Here is a 19633-nt window from a genome sequence, read left to right as displayed (position 1 = left end):
ACACGCTGACAAAAGGACACATATTGAGTTCTTACACTCATGCCATTGCTCTTCTCTTTGTGTTGGAAGGTTCAGCAGGTTCACGTCCTTAATTAAGCCCGTTTCTCCACACCTATGGTATGTCACATACTCAAAAGACACAATCTACTCAGCTTTGAGAGCTTTACTCATTTTTTGTTTTCTCAGATTAGTCTTTAAATGGGTTAACAGTCTAACCCCAGAGCGTTTTTTACAGATATATCCAAACACAAGACGGTAATAGAGTAACTAGGAGCGTGGTGAACTGTAAAATACCACATCGCAAAACTACATTTGGACAATCAGCTCTCTCCATAAAGGGGCTGTCAACTCTGGAACACAATACGAACTTTAATCAAATTAATTCCACATATAAAGTCCTTTACAACAAAGGTTAAGTGCTGGCTAAAAGCATAACAGCGCTGTATCTATTGTTTGCAAATTTGATTTTTTGTGTCATGCATAGAAATAATTTGAATTGCAATATTTATAGATCATATTTTTTGCACAAATCCTGCAGCCCTCGGTACATTTTCTTATATAAAGCTATGTTAAATGACAGAAAAGTGCATGTGGTAGTCATAACTGCCGCTTTTCCTCTCTGAAGCCAACCCCCCCCCCTCAACCTTTTCTTTTCCCCCTATATGAAGCAACAACTCCCCCCAACACACAGACAAAAGTCAGGTCTGTAACCCCTGTGGCCCCACCCCCGTGCTCTTTGACCTATAGTGGAGGCCTGGCTGAGCACAAACAGTGGTCGTCCCCTGAAGCCCTCCCACCACCTCCACCTCCACCATAGGCTCCTGTTTCACTCAGGCAATGAAAGGGCCTACTGTAAATAACGGGGGCCTGGCTGACCCCGGCGTTTATCTGGGCCTGAGACCCCTGCATCCATCCTACTGTAACAGAGCTCACCGCTCACAATAGGCTCTCTCATGGGTGTTAGACTGTGGGCTCTCTCCCCTCTGTGCCCACTCAGAATGGGGATTAGAAAAAAAAAAAAAAGAAGGGCCCCTGTCAGGTCCTCCGAGGGGGTCAACCCCCTCCAAACCAGCATCACAACCCCATCCCACAGACACTTTAGCCTTTGTCCCCGTGTGAGACTTGGGAGCAGGGAAGGATAGAGGGAATGTGGAGGTGGGGCTAAAGCCTGAGACCAATCACTCTGACAAAATGCTGGATCAAACTCGCAGCTCCAAACACCATCAAAGCTCACTCTGTGCTGGAGCCACTACGACATTTCCACTCTAATTCAACCGTGTGCTTCCTTCTAGATCGATCCGCGTCAGTTGGAGGAGAACACTTGATTTTCTACAATATTTGCGAATTTGTTTATATTTAGGATGCCTACACATTTAATATGTATAATCAACCCAGTCGCCAGAAATAATGTTGGCATTGGACGTTTCTGCAAACCACGGATACGTTGAATGGCAACATTTTTGACTCAAAAATATGTTTCATATCAGCCTTGTATCACGCAATGCCATGTGGTTAACGTTGTGAAACAAGTGGTTAGATTTAGCCAACAAAACTACTTGGTTATGGTTAGAAAAAAGATCAGGGTTTACGTAACAACCGTTACAACGCAACAAAACCACTAGGTTTAAGAAAGAACTGCATGGTTGGGCTTAAAAGTACTACGTTTGCACAGTGAATATGACACTGAACGTTGTGAACACATCCGCCCATCCACCTCCCCTCCTACCAGCTCTCTGTTTTTGCTCTTTATACTACGTCACTTTCTCTGACTGAATGCAAAAACGTCAACATTTAATGTATCCCTGGTTTGCATGAACGTCCAATACCAACATTTTTTCCTGGCGACTGAGCTGGTATAATCTAGGGCTGAAATAATAAATTGATTGATTGATTAGTCAATCAAAAAAACTATATTTTGATAATCATTGAAGTCATTTATCAAGGAAAATGCCAACAAGAACTGTGTGACCTTGGGCGTTTTCTGACATTTTACAGACTAAACCTGATTCATTAAGAAAATAATCTAAAAATGATAATGAAAATGATTGTTAGTTGTAGCCCTGGTTTAATTATCTTCCATGATCTTGACTTTTAGGATCTCTAGCTGGCTATGAGTGATATTAAGAAGAAAAAATAAAGTCAAGTTAGGTGATGGTGAGGAAATGTCTAAAGGCTAGCCAGCCCTGAGAGAGAGAGAGAGAGACCCAGAGAGATAGAGAAGAAGGTTTCGGGTCAGAGGCTAAGTGAAATATATCCCCACTCTGAGGCATGCAAGAGAGAGGATGCAGGAAGCTGAGGGCCAGAGATAAGGGCACAGACGTGGGCGATAAGCACCCAAACACCTGTTAGGGAAGCTCCAGCTCCTCGCCTCAGACCAACACTCACAGGAGGCAATAAAACACAAGCAGGGAAGGAAGAGGAGACAGTATATGGACAAAACCATCAGAGAGAAAACTGCCTCTGTAATCTGCTTTTCTTCTCCGAAAGGTGAGAGCAGGGAGTGAAAACGGCAGAGAGGGTGTCTGGGTGCTGCTGCCGCTGCTGCTCGTATGAGGCGGATAAAACCCCATCCTGTTTTACACCATGCTTAATGGCATATGGCGGGAGCCTACAGCATCATTTGTAAGGTCAGCGGCGAGACAGGAGTGGCAGAAATGATGCTGTTTGAGTCATGACATGTCAGAGCCACCCGCTTCAGTGATCAGTCCAGGAAATGGAATGGCTTTTTTTTTTTCTTCTTTTACTATCCCACTCTCGCCTTTCGGGGCCCAGGGACAAACAGACAAACACAAAACAATCTGGAAGCGGTCAAGAGAGACCTTGGAGACGCCTGACAGTCGGGCAGTAAACAAGAAGGAGAGGATTCATGATGTGTCAGGAGAGAAATTCATGGGCTGATTATGGCGGGAGGACCGTCGAGACCAGTCAAATGATGGTCACTGTCAACTACCTCATCAGGGACCATCAGGAAATTATGATGCCAATTAGGGCATCAATTAATCTGACAGTCAGTGGTCAATAAGATAAGTGTGATCTTACAGTAAACACTTATACAAATATATATTTCATCTTTTTATCACTATACAAAACATTGTAATTGCTGGGCTCAATCAGAGCCGTGGCTACTGTACCACTGACAGGTCATGTCAACAGTAACATTTATGCAAATGTCGGAGGTTTGTAATGACTTACTTTACTCGCTTTAAAGCGGCAATCTTGAAAATTTTCATTTAAATAAATGTTAATTCACTAATCGCTGAATGAGGTAACACAACGGTGACAACTGTAAACTGTACTATACTCTTTTTCTCCATACATGACCTTCAGGTTGTCAGAGTTATGTGCACATGTCAATGGAGAGAAACTGTAATACAGCCTTGTTTCCTGTGTCGCCACAGTTCATAATACTACATATATATATAAATATTACAATACTTTCATAAGTGGGCCATTGGCTCAATCACCATTGTGTTACCTCCTGCTAAAAAACCTGAATAAATTAATTCAAAATGAGGGAATTTAGTATTCTCCACTAGAATTACACACCTGGAACCGGACTGTTATGTGGGGAGATAAACTTTATTAAAAAAATATAACAGTTACAGTAAATAAATTAAATAAAATGGGATATTTTGCTATATTTAATTCATTAATGAACTCATAATTTTAATCAAATAGGTTGGTGGCTAGTTACAAATCTCTGGGGACTCAATATTTAAAAAATATATATTCTGGCTACTGCCCTGGAATCAGTGGGGAAAAGGTGATGTCATGTACTTTAATTTTTGCGTATTTTGTCACCCCCATATAATTTAATACTGTGTATATATACTTCATATGTGAAACCAAGTTTTCAGGGAATTTGAATCCCCCCAAAATGAGCTTGATTTAATAATTTTGGTGGCTCATTTAGAGTTATTTGATATAGAAATGTATAATGTTGTCCGTTTATGTAGGGTGTGATGGGGAATTGAAAATGGGGGTGTGATTTTTTGTGGTTTTGTGCGAGGTACTGGCCATGAGAGTACAAAGGATGAATATAAATGCAAAACAATGCAGATTTATTATTTTTTCTAAAACTGGTCAATACAGAATTGGCTATGGAAAACCCTTAAATTGAATTAGCTGTGATTTTGAACTCCACGCATGCACAACTTTACATGTTTTACAATTAAAAAACGATTCAGATATCAGCTGCTGTTTCAGAATGAGCCTTTGTTTCAGTTGTAACAATTACAACTGGTGGGAAAAGCGCTTTGAAATGCTGAAATACACTGGCCTGGTTTTGTAAACACACCTCTGATGAAATATGCATTTCTTCTGCGACTCACACTCTGTTTTCAGACATTCTTGCTCTTCAGGCAGACAAATCTCCCTTCAATTGAATCCAACCCCCACCTCGCATGCGGCCCGTGTGAGGGGGCCAGCCTATCCATCATCAGCTCTCTCCCTCTGGTAATCTCTCTGGGCGTCTTCGGTCAGCAAATACATAAATCAATTATGGTTTTAAGCTTTATGCCATGATTTACCCAACTGATCCCTCCTGGATTACAGCGGAGCTTAAAACGTGTCGGCCGGCGCTAAAGCTCCAAGTCGCCTTGACATTCATTGCACTCCTGCCACGACGCTCGCCGAGCAGCATGTCAGACGCCACAAGTATAGATCTGACAGCATTTTGGATCGGCTGACAGGCGGATCGGCTGCTTCGTGATAACCCGATGACGCTCTTCTTTGGTAGTACAATTTTGATTTCTTTTCTATCTCACCCCAAGTAACCTGAATTTGTCAACAGTTCGGGGTCTGAAGTGACTCATTTCACAAGTTAGATGTGGCATTTTTGAGTGACAGTCAATAACAAATTTGGAAATGAAATAAATTTATATGAAAATAATGAATTAGTAAACTAACATGCTAGTTGCTAAGTAGCATCAAATAGGAGGACATGCACTGCCTTTGAAATCTTGAACGATATATTTTGACTTTTGTCAAAAAGGATTTTAATAATTGTTTTGTTTTGAAGTAATTACATACCATGACATATATTCAGAAAAGTATTGACATATTGAAAAATGTGTCAACGTGTTCTAACGGCCAATAACTCCTGTTCATATATATCCTACGAAAACCAAACAATTTGGAAGCTGATAAACCTACATTTAAGCAGATAAATTAAAATGTATTGTATATTTCTGTCAATTAACAGTTCTTGTTGTGTTAAGTTTTCGTTAAGTTATTTTAGATAAGTTAAGGCTAAATTTAGATGGACTGAGATTTTTCATCATGGTAACCCCAAAAAGATTTGGGCTGTCAAAGTCAACGCGATAACGTGTCAAAGAAAATTCATTTTAACGCCACTAATTTCTTCAATGCAACTTGCAATTTTTCGGTCTGTAACGGGCTCAGTTTTAAAGCTAGAAAACCTAATGAATCCATCGGTACCAACCATGTCATACTAGCTTGTCACGAAGGAGGCTAAATAATGCTCCAAACTTACGCTAAATTTTGGCGAGGAAAAACTGTCGTGGCCATTTTCAAAGGGGTCCCTTGATCTATGACCTCAAGATATGTGAATGAAAATGGGTTCTATGGGTACCCACGAGTCTCTCCTTTACAGACATGCCCACTTTATGATAATCACATGCAGTTTGGGGCAAGTCATAGTCAAGTCAGCACATTGACACACTGACAGCTGTTGTTGCCTGTTGGGCTGCAGTTTGCCATGTTATGATTTGAGCATATTTTCTATGCTAAATGCAGTATATTTGTCCACTCCCATGTTGGTAAGATTATTAAATACTTGATAAATCTCCCTTTAAGGTACATTTTGAACAAATGTGCAATTAATTTTCAATTAATCGCAATTAAATATTTTAATCGATTGGCCTTTCTTGCTGTTAATAGTTTCCACTGTATTTCCAATTAAAGAATGATTGTCCCAACTGCTCGTAATCACCAGTCATACCAGTTTGACTTCTTTTTAGCAATTCAACAGCAGCCTAACGACCCATCATAAGTGTGCATTACCGGCGACATGAATTATTGGAGGTTATGATGGCGGTTTGATTTTTAATTTTTCATCCATCCGTTGAGCAGACAGCTAGCACGAACCGAGCATCCACCTGTTGAGCCAGCACGTCTCCTTGGGCTCTGAAGAGGTGGATTAACAGCTCACATGGTGCTGCTCTGGCCTCAGTTTCCTACCTGAGAGCTCCTTTGTGACAGGTAACGGTGGAGAGAATGGGGGGTAATTTTTATGACCAGCTTCTTAGCGTGCTGGTATCACTCCATTGGGGCCCCTTGCCAATCTCTGGCAAACCATTCAAGTGGCAACAAAGAGGCTAATTAGAAGCTCTCTCGCTGGAAGCCCGCGGAGGGCTCTGGTTTGATACTTCCCAGGGAGGCTAGGGGGCCTCTGAGGTGGCGGTGGCAGCTTTTTTCACACACACATACACACACCACACACACACAGGACATTTGTGAGCACACTTGGGTTGGCCCTTTGGCTCTAGCACATTTGCTCATTGTGGCCGTCCTCCTTACGGTCTGCCAGAGCAATAGAATCAGAGAGGGGGAACCGACACATCTTTCATGTGGCGGGGACCCAGAGAGGGGATGCTAATGGGATATCGATGGGATTAGAACCCAGAGCGTTCAGGTCCAGGAGAACAGAGGCAGAGCTCTATGAACTAGAACTAAAACCCACTCAGCTTTAAGGCCAGATCATTCTAATTCTATTGACTTTTTCTTTTTTAATGGGAAAGTTGACAATGATGCATGCACCTTAATACAGTAAGAAAGTCTGCCGACAGAAGCAAAAAGTCTAATAAAAGGTTTAAAGAATAAGAAAAAAGAAAGCTGTGGAATCATTCTCCCTTTCCATGTGCATTTAAAGAGAAAACAGTGGCACAACCTCCTCCCCTGCCAACACTCACAGCAGCTACAGGGAGTACAGATACACATCAGGAAGTTAAGGCCGATAACACATTTGCATGTCACCTGATAACTGGCTGTAATTAGTACTCCCCTTGAGCCCCCCGCAACACGACAAAAAAACATACGCTCACATGGACACACACACAGGGCCAACTTCCAGTACAGTATGTTATCCTTATCCCTCCCTACAGACCACAAGGCCCCCACAGGGACAAAAGATAGGGGCCTCAGTGTGTTCGTTTCATAGCAGCCCCTGCCAGACCGCATCAGCAAAGGCCACGTCTGCCGAGCGCTGTTAGCCACACAGAGGCAGCTGGTCGCACCAAGTCAAGCTGCTAACTTTTATTACACAAGCACCTCCCTCCACTCTTATCTCAGGGAGGGAGGCGATGTAATCAGCCTACTGATTACATCGCCTCCTTGCATCGCCATAGCCACTGTCTTGATATTAGACCGCCCTCTTTTCTCTTGGTGGTGTCCTTCTGTTTTCCCTCTCATTCCAAAAAGCATCTCAATTCCTTCTTAAAAAAAGGCAGATTTAAGATGATGACACGCCACCTGACGACGATGCACGACAATAAAATGCTTCATCTGTACTCAGGTGTGTGTGTGTGTGTGTGTGTGTGTGTGTGTAGTCCATTCCACATGATGTAGCCCCCTGTGTTAAGTCTTTAATCGATACATCTCCCTATCCTGACAGTGAGGACAGAGCCCAGATCTGAGATCAGAGCGATGGCGGTGTAAATCTTTACGGTTCAACCAGAGCCTTTTAAAGCCTGTCTATAATTGGGCCTCAGCCAACAGCTGCCTCAGCTGCGGCTATCACCGCGGGCCCGGTCAAAGCGCCAGTTCCTCGGGGGCATAAACAAACACCGCACCTCGAATAAGGGCAAAAAAAAGCACCTGTGCGAGGATAAAAAGAGAGACGATGTGGCAGCCAGACTTGAGTAAGCCCTCCGCCGTCGTCTGCGGTTGAGGTATTTCTTGGAGAGGTGTTTTTCGTTGAGTGAGGCTTTTTTGTGCTATTGGATTATTACACCAACATGTACTGTACCTCTGAGTGCAAGCCGGGGAGACTTAGCTCACTGAGTGATTTCAAATAGAGGGTAATCCACCGCCATGTAATGGATGCTTTGTTGACGGGCTTCTTTCAGGAAGCAGGAAAAATGCTCGCACAGTTTCAGAGGTTAGGATCATGAGCTATGTTGAAACTGCTTCGGTTTTTAGTGATTTGACTTCAGACCAGAGGTGATATACTGTGTTCAGAGAGCAGGACGGAGACAATGAAGCAAACGTCTGACTGCCGGCTCCAAAACACATTATTATCTATCATTTTTCCAAACTGCTAGTTTTTTTTTTTCCTTTACAGAGAAACAATTTCTGAAATTGAGCAGAAGGAACTAGCCAACAGTCTCCAACATTCAGATTTTCTAGCACAGTCATACATTTTGGACATGCACAGATGTCCGATGGAATTAAAGTCAAACAGACCGGAGCGGACCCTCGTGGGCACTCGGATGCTCGGCTACTGAGCCTTCCATTTAGCTAGACAGGGGTCCATGCTATACATGACAACATTAAGGCTAACTGGAGGAATAATAGAGATAGACGAGGCCTGTGTTGCATCTGGTGAGTGTTTCACAGTTGGACATCAATGTCGTTTGATGATGGCAGCAGCTAATGCGGTCACAAAATGGGTGCAGCAGCGCAACAGTGTTTTTAAACCACCATCAGACGTTCAGTCATTTACTACAGATCCCAACAGAAAACACATCCAATGCACGGATTCTCTGCAAATCTGAGAAACGTTGGTCACGGTTGAATTTTTGGACAATTTATTTTTCCATTCACTGCCAATTGCTCGCCGCAGAAACAGACATTTGGGCAACGAGGGTGCTGTGCGGAACTGAGGAAAGAAGTGGAAACCGGTACAGTGGATTGTGAAAGACACCTGTCAATCAAGCAAACAAGCAGTAAAACTTCTCTTTAAGCTGTAGCATCTCCTTAGTGGAGAGATGAGTCTCAAAATTGCCTAATTAAATGAAATCTTAAACCAGTAGAGATTCTTTTAAGCCAGCATCGACCAACCACTTGTTGTACTTTAACTTAAGTCAAAGTTGCACAACTAGCAGCCATCATAGTGGCCATTTGAACCCAACAAGCCAGTTACTCATGGCGTGAATGTATAGTAACAAAGCAGTGGTTAATGGTTGATGGTGGCCAAAGCACACAAGTGTCAATGTGTAGGGAAACAGCTTGTAAACCTTCCACTGGCCTCACCTCATCGTGCAGGGCATGCGTGTGTGCATACATCGTTATCACCTGCAACAAACGCTATGGGCTGCTATCTGGGCTCAATCTGCTCTTGGTTTACTGAGGAGGAGTGCCAAGGGTTATCTGTCCCACTCTGATATGCACAGATAAGGGCCTTGGGCCCACTGTTTAAACACCTGGGGCCCGGGGTATTAGAGCGCCCTGCGTACCCCTTTGCCACAAAAGGAGAGGAAATGGAAGAGCGAGCGCTGGTTGCTGCTGCTGCTGCTGCTGCTGAGGGGAATGTGTGTAAAAAGTAATGATGTGAGTGTGTGCGCGTGCGGAGGTTAATGCAGGGGTGATTATTTCCACCACCCCTCCCCACCTCGTACCCCAATACTGCCATCAATATTAAAAACAACACGAGCAAAATCAGACAGGAGAGGCATGAATTCATTGACTTGTCTCATTCATACTCCCCCTTTATAAAAAAAACCCAGGCTGTATTATAAAAAGACAGAGTTAAAGCATTGATGGTTATCTGTAATGTTTAACGGCTATATGCTGGAAAAGCTCTCCTTTTAAAATAGGCTCTTTTTTCACTTATGTGATGTACATTACAGCGAGGGTCAGTCATTTGCATGAGAATGGACGATTAAGTGAAAGAGATAAACCCAAGGCTAGTTCCCGTGAATTGGATGCTGTGTTTGGAATACCAAGCAGTGGAGTTTTTTTTTTTTTTTTTCTTCTTTCCCCCCGCCACTGCAGAATTAGCCCCCTGCATCATGCATCTATTTGCCCAATAATCACTCAGGCCCTTCTTGTGTTGATTATTTTCTCAGTGCAAGGGTTACTAAAATATTGCTGTAATCCTGTCTCCCTGAAGCAGTAACAACAGCCACCCTGGGCTCCCTTGAAGGAATAAATCTCGGGCTTGTCAGAGGGGAGGTGGCGGGGTGGACTACTGGAGGAGATATGGGGGGGGAAAGTTGTTGTGGTCAGATGGGGATTACTCACACCTATAATATGTGGCCTTATGATGTGGCAACTTAAAGATAGGGCTTGACATTTTACTGTACAAGTGCCAATATAATACTCCAGTTGCATTACTGACACCAGAAAAACATGTCTTTGATACCTTATTGACCTAAAAAGACAATAATATAAACACAATCAGCCATACAATAACTTAACCTAAATAAGGTAGTCTAAATATAGATGTCATTGTGGAGCTCTGTGATTAAAGAATAAGTCAAATAAATTACAAATCGGACTAGATGTTCAATTCCTTTTTTTGATTTTGATCTGCGCGATAAAGTGTTGAGGTTTCGATACTTGAAGGTATCATCTCTTGTGCTTCCACATCTTATCGGCATACATTTCTGCATCCCATGGGTGACCGCCACTTGTGGAGCCGATACTCAACCTATTCAGTCTGGGTGGGGTGTTTTTTTATGATACAATCCAGGGCACAGAGGAATGAAAGGGAGCGGAGACTAAATTTATACAGGAAGTGGGCACTTTCTGCTGCGTTCATTTCAACATAGACGCACACACACACACACACACACAGACACCTCACACCGACGACCTGTGCCACATCTGGAAACAGTTACACTCATGTTTGACTTGACCTGCCTGCTCCAAGTGAACTCTGCCAACTTTTTTTTATGTGTTTGTTGCCGAGGCAGCGCTGACCCTGACACAGTGGCGGTGGGGAAATGATGTGTAATTAGTCAGAGGGAACACGACTCCGCATCGTCTGAAATAAAACATCTTGTATTCACATCAAAAAGAAATCAGGCAGCTTGACAGGCTTGTACACAGAAGAATAAAAAAAAAAGAAAGCGTGGACTTGATATGCTATCAAATGACCCACATTGGAATTTGTGAGGACACGAGGAGCGTCTGAATTATCAAGCATCTCAGGGTAGCGCGGCAGACCTTTCATGTGCGGACGGGCAAAGCAGACAGCGGATGATGCAATGTTTGATTTCTACACTTCAGGAGGCTGTCAGGACGGTGCGTACAATATTAAACAGTGTCGTGTCGGTGTATCAACCAGTCTAAATTAACCCATTAGTATGCTACGGGGAGAAGCGGGAAGATCAATGCATGAAACGGTTTGGAAATCTCCTTTGATACAAGATTTCCCGGCTTGAGCGAATTGATGAAATTCCTCTTGAAACACAGGCAACCATTTCACACGCCAGACTTTTCTCAAGACAGAGACTAATGTAGCCTGTCCTTTAACACAGCGAGACTACATTACTGCGTCTCACACGGGAGCTATAGTGCATAAAGCTGCTGTTTAAGCCTGCTTAGGAAGAACTGATCATAAGCAGCACAAAATTCACTTCTACAGTCGCTGTTTTTTTGGTTTTTTTTAAACACACATAATGTCAGTCAATGCTGAAATTCCTCTTTTATTCAATGAATAATGAACACTCATCATGAAGGCCACACAAATTTGTACACTTTTTGGAAGTAACTGCCAACACCAAAAAACAAACTACAAAGTATCCGACTTCAATACTTGTATAAAATAGAAAAACACTGCACAACAACTGGTGTACGGCTGCAAACATGACACCTCTCTCTGGGGTAAAAGCAATTCTGCAATATTCAGTATTTCCTAAACACAACATCGAGACCGATTTAAAAAGAGCTTGAACGGAATGAGTCCAGCTCTTAACTCACGCACGCCAATATACTGGCTCGAGTATGAGGGGACGGGGTGATGGGATTCAAATCCTCAAGTGAACTTTAACCACTGTGCATTCCTATTGATTTAAGCAAACATAACAGGGTGAGAAGGTGCAAAATCCATAAAGAAGTGATGCAAGTACATTCCACCAGGTGTTTGTACGCTGACTGGGCTGATACAATGTTGACAGAGATATATACACTGACATGACATATACTATGAAACGAAACACATTTTTGCAAAAAGGTGAGTATTTAGAGTGTTTTCAGGTTTTAATTTATCTCCATCCATTGATTGAAATAGCGCTGCGCTGATTTATTGCCACTCCCCATGTCCTAGAACTACCTCCTGGTCTCAGAGCCCAGGTTCAGCACTCATTTCCTGGGCTGACCGTCTAGTCTAATTATCAAGCTAATAAGGGCCCCCCTTGTGCAGTTATGGGAAAAGGGGAGGTGAGTCGGGTCCAGGATGAGGGGGGGGGGTACCACTTTGGTAAGTGTGTGTGATAGCTGCCGCCCACATCTTGTAAGGCGTGACTAATGGTCTTAGACAATGTTACGACAGCAGTCACCTGGGCCGTTATTGAAGGAGTGGGCCCGAGCCACACACAACTAAAGTCTGTGTCCGTCAGAGGACGTCACATGGATGGGTTATTTATTCTGTTATTTGTTATAATCTCTAACATACAAAATGAATGGTGTTAAGAGAGGCAGCAACTAATGTCCTCTATTCCTCATGAACCAAGCCCTAAAAAGATGTACTGTATATTTTTTAATTCCTAAGTCAAAACCAGGTGACTTACACCCAGGGAAGCCTGTGACCCAAAGCAATCATGTTACTAATATGTATTATTAGTAAGGTGTTGGGAAAGTGTGAGGCCACATGACTCACTTTCCGCTGCACATAATGCAAACAGCTCAAGTAATCTCGCATACCACCATGTGATTCATTGACAAAAAAAACAACAGCTGTGCTGAACGGCTGAAAAAGGACCATACATTTCACGGCCAAAACAATTACCAAGCAGCTACTCGGAAGAGGAAGAAAAAAATAAACTTGGCTTACCTGTGCTGCTCCACGGCTTCGTTATCTGGTAGTTCTACACCGCAAACATTGCAACGTTCGTGCTGGTTCCTTCCGTCTGGTTTCAGGCCCACTGCCAGCTCCCCGAGCTTGCTGAAGAACTCTCTCTGGATGAAGCTCTGAGGCAGCAGTGCCCCGTAGGCACTGAAGTCCATAGACATTGCCAGGGCTGGGGACATGGGAAGAGCGGAGGCCATGGATGCCGCCATGGACGCCGGCATGGACATGAGGGCGTCTGATTTGTGATTGACAGGCAGGGCGTACAGCGAGGCGAGGTGTTTCTCCGTCATCCCGGCCATCGCTTCCAGTCCCATCTGGCTGACATCAACTTGAGGGTCACCCATGACATCGTCGCGGACGTAATGTAGCCCGCGGGCACTGGTGATTACGCTGCTCCTGGTCGGTGTCCCCGGGCCGTCTCGGTTCCTGTCCTCCCCGCTTCGCTCTCCGTTGCTGGAGGCGCTGGACTCCATGTTGGGAGGGCTGTCGTGGCCGTTGCCACCCATGTCCACTTGCATCATTTCAGTCTTGATCTCAGTCATCAGGTGGTGGGAGTTGTGGACAAGTTGTTCCCCCCCAAAGCCCTGCTGGAGCAGAGACTGGCCGATGCTCATCAGGCTGTCCACGGCAGCTTTGGTGGGACTCAGGTTGGACATACCGAAGGAGGTGGAGACTGAGGGACTCTGGTCCACCATGCCAGCCATGAGGGCGACTTGCTGGGAACTCGTCAGATAGGGACTCTGCATGGAATGCTTTTTGGAGTTCTTGGCTCCATTCTGGCCTTTGCGCTCCTCATCCTCCTCTGTGCTCCCGTCGTTAACATTCACCTCCACGTCGTTGTCATCTGAGGACTGGATGGTTTCCAGGATCTTGAGGCATTGCTCTTCCAGGTATTCAATCTCCAGGATCTCCGCTGCATACAGGAGGTCATCCAAGTCCTCCACCTTGGCCTGGAGGGTGGCAGTGTAAGCATACTCCAAAATCTGCTGAAACGTCTTTGGTGAAAGAAAGTCCAGGGTGTAATGCTGGCTGCTGCGGTGGAAGAGGATCTCAAACATTTTGCTTGTGCAGGCTAGCACCGTCCGGTGAGCGTGGAACTCCTGGCTGTCCACCATGATGACCACGTCACACAGAGTGCCGGCCAGACGCATCTGGTTGGCCTTCTGCAGCAGGGCACTGGGGTGGTTGGGGTTCTGGAGCTGGATCATACCCATTTTAGACAAATCCATTATGGCGATGAAATCCACGAGGCCGACTCATGAGGCTCGCCTTCCCCACTCAGCAGTGATTTTAGCTATCTTTGTAAACAAGATGAAACCTGGACGGAGAAACAGAAGGAAAAAGAGAAATCAGTTATGGTAAATTCGGGTGCAACGGCAAAAAACATTGTGCAGAACAAATCCACAAATCTTTACACTTTCAAATGCAATCCTCTTTTTCCCCAAATTGAATGAATTCATGTAAAAAATGCATGAAAATTTAAATTTATATTGTCCTCTTTCACAAAAGTATACAAAGCAAATTCAGTAATTACAATTTTGAAAGTAAATGTAATGGATTCGTATGCAACTATTTATTTTCCGAGTGTGAAGTCAGTGGAGTTTCAAATTGCAAACATCCTGCAGGGATGGTAAACACTCTGTGCAGTCGCATTGTTCTCAAAATCAGCGGAGAGTATTGACTGTAGATTTCTGAAGAGAGACAATTTGTGAGCCGTCCAACAGGCTCACCCTGCATACCAATCAGTCCGACATATGTTATGTTAAAAAGATGTCTCCATTTGGCTATCTGATAGGGATGTATACACACAGTTAAACAAGTGTGAATGTGTGCTTATTCACTGCTGCCTGGCTCACAAAGAGCGTCAGAAGCCTTTTCTGAAATTAAATAGCATCTTACTCAGTATTCCCATCACAGACGGGAGCAGAGAGCAGCGGCCAGAAATGGATGGAAAGGAAAGCAGAACGAGGCAAAAGAACACAAACGCTGCAGCACCAAACAGCCTGATCTGCTCTCACTCACTGATGCTGAAATGAATGAGCGACTCTGGGAGTGCTTCACTCCTTCATCCATGTTAACAGGGGCAACATGTTGCTGCACCTCATATCTACAGACGACACTAAAACAATAAAGAGAGGGTTAGATTAAATCTCACCACTATACTTTAAATGACTGACTGTTGCTGTGACTCCTGTTAACACGATCATTATGACCTCCACTGAAACAATTCTCTCTTCATTGTTGCAATTAAATAAACAGTCTTGCCGCTACATATACTCTGAATGAATGAATGAACGGCTCCCAGCTAAGTGCCTCCATTGACCCACATCCTAGATGAGCTCATTGATGTCCAATTTTGTTTTATCTAATCAATTTATTTTATGACAAATAACATAATGACACATTTTCACTGACTGCTGTTCATCATATTTTTTTTTTCTTTTCGAAAGCTTCATTTTCATTTTCAGAATCTTCAATTTCATTTTCAATGAGCTTAATTTTCTTTTCAAAAAACGAGGAATAAAAAAGAGAAGTTTGTGTGAGCACTTATTTCCCTTCCTCGCAGCCTCAGAACAATACACACTCAGACACACAGGAGAAAAAAAAAGAGGAAATATCACCAGTCTTCCAGCTAGACTTTTCTTTAAAAATAAAAAAACAATATATCAGTAATATCAAATATCATAGGTCTAATTCTCACATATGCAAGCTCACTTAAAACGCCTAAATCAGAACATGCAGGAGGTAATTGAAGCTGGCAGCTATTGTTTGTGGTATAATAATGATGGGAAATAAATAATGATGGGAAATAAATAATCTTACTGGCTTTTATAGGACACTACACATTTTTTTTTCTCAGCACATTGATAAAATCAATATAAGGTAATGATGAAACCACAGGCTCTCCTTGTAGCTGATTCCAGCCTCTCAGTCAACAGAGGTCATGCCTTAAAAACCAGACATTATCTTTATTACAGGTATGCCAATATAGCTGAGATTTATGGCCCAGTAAATGATCAATGCTTGTTGCTCTCTGTGAGGTTTTCAGTGGGAAGCTGTGGCTTCACTGGGAAACAATGCAAAGTTGCTGTTTTTGGTGGTGGGGGGACTTTTTCTTAGCTCTCTATTAATAAAAGGACACGCGCGTCTAGACAGCGTTATAATATCGGCGACGCGCAACAGACACATTATACAGAGCGCGTTTATGCATTATGCAAAACAGCAACATTGAGTACATTAAGCCAGCCAGGAGGAGGAGGACAAGCAGGACAATGTGACAATAACCACAGAAAAAAAGGCAGAATAATCAATGTGATCACGAGTTGTCTGCCATAGCCACATCCAGCCACAACAAGAATAAACAGCAGTTCAATATTCCACACCACGAGCCACACACTGACACACACAAATGTGGAGAAAGCATTGAGACATTGAGCGTGCTGGAAAAGTACACACGAGACAGACAGCTGCCAGAATCTCTCTCCGATTCTCCTCTGACCGACGCACAGGTGGACTTTGTTTGAGGTTGATTTAAAACACTCATAAAGACTGACTCTCTCTGTACAGGTAATGAGAAAGAGGGGTGATGGAGAGAAAGAGAGAGATGCATGAAGGATAAAGAGAAATAAAGAGTGAAAGAGAGAGATCAGACAGCCCTCGATATAACAAATCAATTTGCAATCGCATCTGTTACCAGTTTTCTCCAGGTATAGGCTGCGCGTGCTCCTGCAATAATCGATTATTGGTCACCACCACCACCAATCAAAACATCTATAGTTGCATGTCAATCAATTTTGCACAGTGTGGATTTTGGGTTTGTTTCGCGTATAAAACACCAGTGTCCCCCCACAGTCCTCATCGTGATGTCATCACGGCTAAATGAGCACCACACACTGGTGCGTCTGGAGACATAAAGGACACAAATGTGCACAATTTTCCCATTAAAAAACGATGCGATTTCTCCCAGTTAAAGTCACATGTGTTGTCTGTCTGGCTCCTGGTTGAAACAGCCAGACCTCACGTCCTCTAGCTGCGATCTCCAGCATACTAAACCAGACTGGAGGGATGGTGATAGGAGGAGGAGGGGGTTACGTCAACCTTAACATCTCTACAATACACTAACCGTGCGTTAATGCAAACTTCCAACACCTTGCAGCGCAATTAAGGTAAAAAACACTTGTTTTTTGCAACCAAAAACGCTCCTCCTGGTGCGCAACTTGCGGTGCAAAAAGTCGCTGTTTTGCTGCTTCAACTTCAGCATGAGGGTTGAACGAGGACAAGCGAAAACCATCTCGCTATTAAATGCATATAAAACGTCCACATGGTGAATGAAAGTACACAGAGAAAACAGTGGTAGAGACGCACATGCAGAGTATATATACTGTAGCGCGTCTGGGCACTTGTCGCTGCAGCTGCGCGTTTTTTTTATCCCGGATCTGTACTCACCCAAGTAGTTGCACGTTTTGATTCCGTATAGTGTGGTAGTGGTAGTGGTAGGTAGGGTAAGGGGGAGTGGGGCTACAGCATAGTAAGTAAAGGCAGTTCGCAGTACCCGCTCTCTCTCTCTCAACACGCACTAACTCCTTTCTTCTCTCGCCTTAGCAAATCAACACGGCGCTGACGTCAACGCAGCCAGTCAGTCAGCCAGACAGACTGAGCAGCAGCAGCAGGCAGGCGGGCAGCCGGGCTCTTCTGAGCTCCAGCCACACAAAACACTAAGAAAGTGAGACACCTAGGGGGCTGTCTCATGTCAAACGGCTGTGTGTGTTACAGTATGGAGAGTGAAAGGTGAGCGATACAGTGCAACTCCCTCCAGCTGGTTTTGAATGCACATACAGCTTATACAGTTGCTCTCCAACTCTCTGTAGGAAAATCAATATGGGAACTCCTGAAGCAACCATTCTCAATGCATTCAGTGGAACTACACTTGTGTTTAAGTGGCAGCAGAGTACAGCAAAAGGTGAATGATCCATGACAACATATTCATCCTGGAGGTGTTTTTTTTGTTTAAAAAACAAGAGAACAAGACACAAAGAAATACATCATCAACCTTATAGAATTTAAAGGCAACATTTATTATAAGAAAGAAGAACAGCAAAAAAAAAAGTTATTTATCATATATTTAGAATATTCCAAAAAGCAATATTACTATCAATCTACCTGCTTTTATTTTACTTTCTAACACACCACGTTTTTGCAGCTCAACACGTTTGAAATCTGGTATCTCAAGATGTTCCAATTCATTTTCAAAGTTTCTGAAAGTCTTAAAAACTGGGAGCAACTAGGAAAGATTTCCTGCAGGACCAAATTGATATTCTTTTGTTGTATTTTTATGCAATGTTAGTCTGCTTTTTCCTGTATACAAACTATTATTTGAATAACCAATTTCTTTCTCAATACGATTACAAAGTATTATAAAATTTGACACTAATATGTTCATCCTGGAGGTGCTTTTTTTTTTTTTTTTAAGTTATTCATCATATATTTAGAATATTCAAAAAAGCAATATTACTATCAATCTACCTACTTTTATTTTACTATCTAACACACCAAGTTTTTGCAGCTCAACAGGTTTGAAATATGGCATCTTAAGATGTTCCAAGTGTTCACATTCATTTTCAAAGTGTCTTAAAAACTGGCAAAGATTTACTGGAGGACCACATTTATATTCTTTTGTTTTATTTGTATGCTATGTTAGTCTGCTTCTTCCTCTACACTACACTTATGTTTAAGTGGCAGCAGAGTACAGCAAAAGGTGAATGCAAAAGGTTATGCAGCTGATCCATGACAACATATTCATCCTGGAGGTGCTTCTTTTTTTCTTTTTTCTTTTTTTTTAAAAAGTTATTCATCATATATTTAGAATATTCAAAAAAGCAATATTACTATCAATCTACAAACTTTTATTTTACTATCTTAACACAGCACGTTTTTGCAGCTCAACAGGTTAAAATCTGGCATCTCAAGATGTTCACATTCATTTTCAAAGTCTTAATGTCTTAAAAACTGGGAGCAACTGGGAAAGATTTATTGGAGGTATTTACATTCTTTTGTTGTATTTTTATGCTATGTTAGTCTGCTTCTTCCTGTATTCAAACTATTATTTGAATAAACATTTTCTTTCTCAATACGATTACAAAGTATTATTAAATCTGACGCTAATATGTTAAATTAATGCAAAACCATGAAAAACAGTGAAAGATCACATTAAGGTGCTCTAGTAGGGAATTATATATTTTTTTCACTTAAATGCATAATATTCAACTATACCCAAATTTAGCAGGCTGCAGATTCATCATTCCTCAGAGAGGATCTTGCACAATAACACACACTTTTGCCCAAATGGCTTGCAATATATTACAAGCAAAAACACATTGCACAAATATGAAACTTAATCAGTTATTGAGTGAAATTATATATTTTTTAAAAAGGGCAAAATGAGGATTTAAAGGAGACATATCATGCTCATTTCCAGGTTCACACTTGTATTTTGGGTTTCTACTAGAACATGTTTCCATGCTTTTATGTTCATGTTATGTTGTTTAAGCGTCTGTCTCTTTAAGAAGTCCAGTCTGAGAAAATATGGTGCACCTTTGCAAAGGTAGTTCTCAAGCTGTGGGCGATATATTCTAATGAGCCAAATCTGATTGGCTTGTT

At 42.6% G+C, this 19633-nt stretch overlaps 1 protein-coding gene across 2 annotated transcripts in view; it reads right to left on the bottom strand.

The window, feature by feature from the left end:
- zbtb16a (zinc finger and BTB domain containing 16a) overlaps positions 1–17712 on the bottom strand; it is a 168422-nt gene extending 150710 nt beyond the window's left edge. Inside the window, exons 1-2 of one of the 2 annotated variants that reach the window (XM_074611908.1) lie at positions 17423–17712; positions 12959–14294 (exon numbers count right to left, since the gene is read on the bottom strand). In XM_074611908.1, coding sequence (XP_074468009.1) covers positions 12959–14205 — 1247 coding nt within the window. In that variant the 5' untranslated portion in view covers positions 14206–14294; positions 17423–17712. Of the gene's footprint in view, positions 1–12958; positions 14295–17099; positions 17119–17422 lie in introns of those variants that run through there. The other variant, XM_074611909.1, reaches the window with a different exon arrangement.
- Between the last annotated feature and the right edge of the window lie 1921 nt (positions 17713–19633).

This window comes from Sebastes fasciatus, chromosome 16 (genome assembly GCF_043250625.1).
Source record: "Sebastes fasciatus isolate fSebFas1 chromosome 16, fSebFas1.pri, whole genome shotgun sequence".
Lineage (NCBI taxonomy): Eukaryota > Metazoa > Chordata > Actinopteri > Perciformes > Sebastidae > Sebastes > Sebastes fasciatus.
This window is presented reverse-complemented; position numbering and strand designations above follow the sequence as displayed.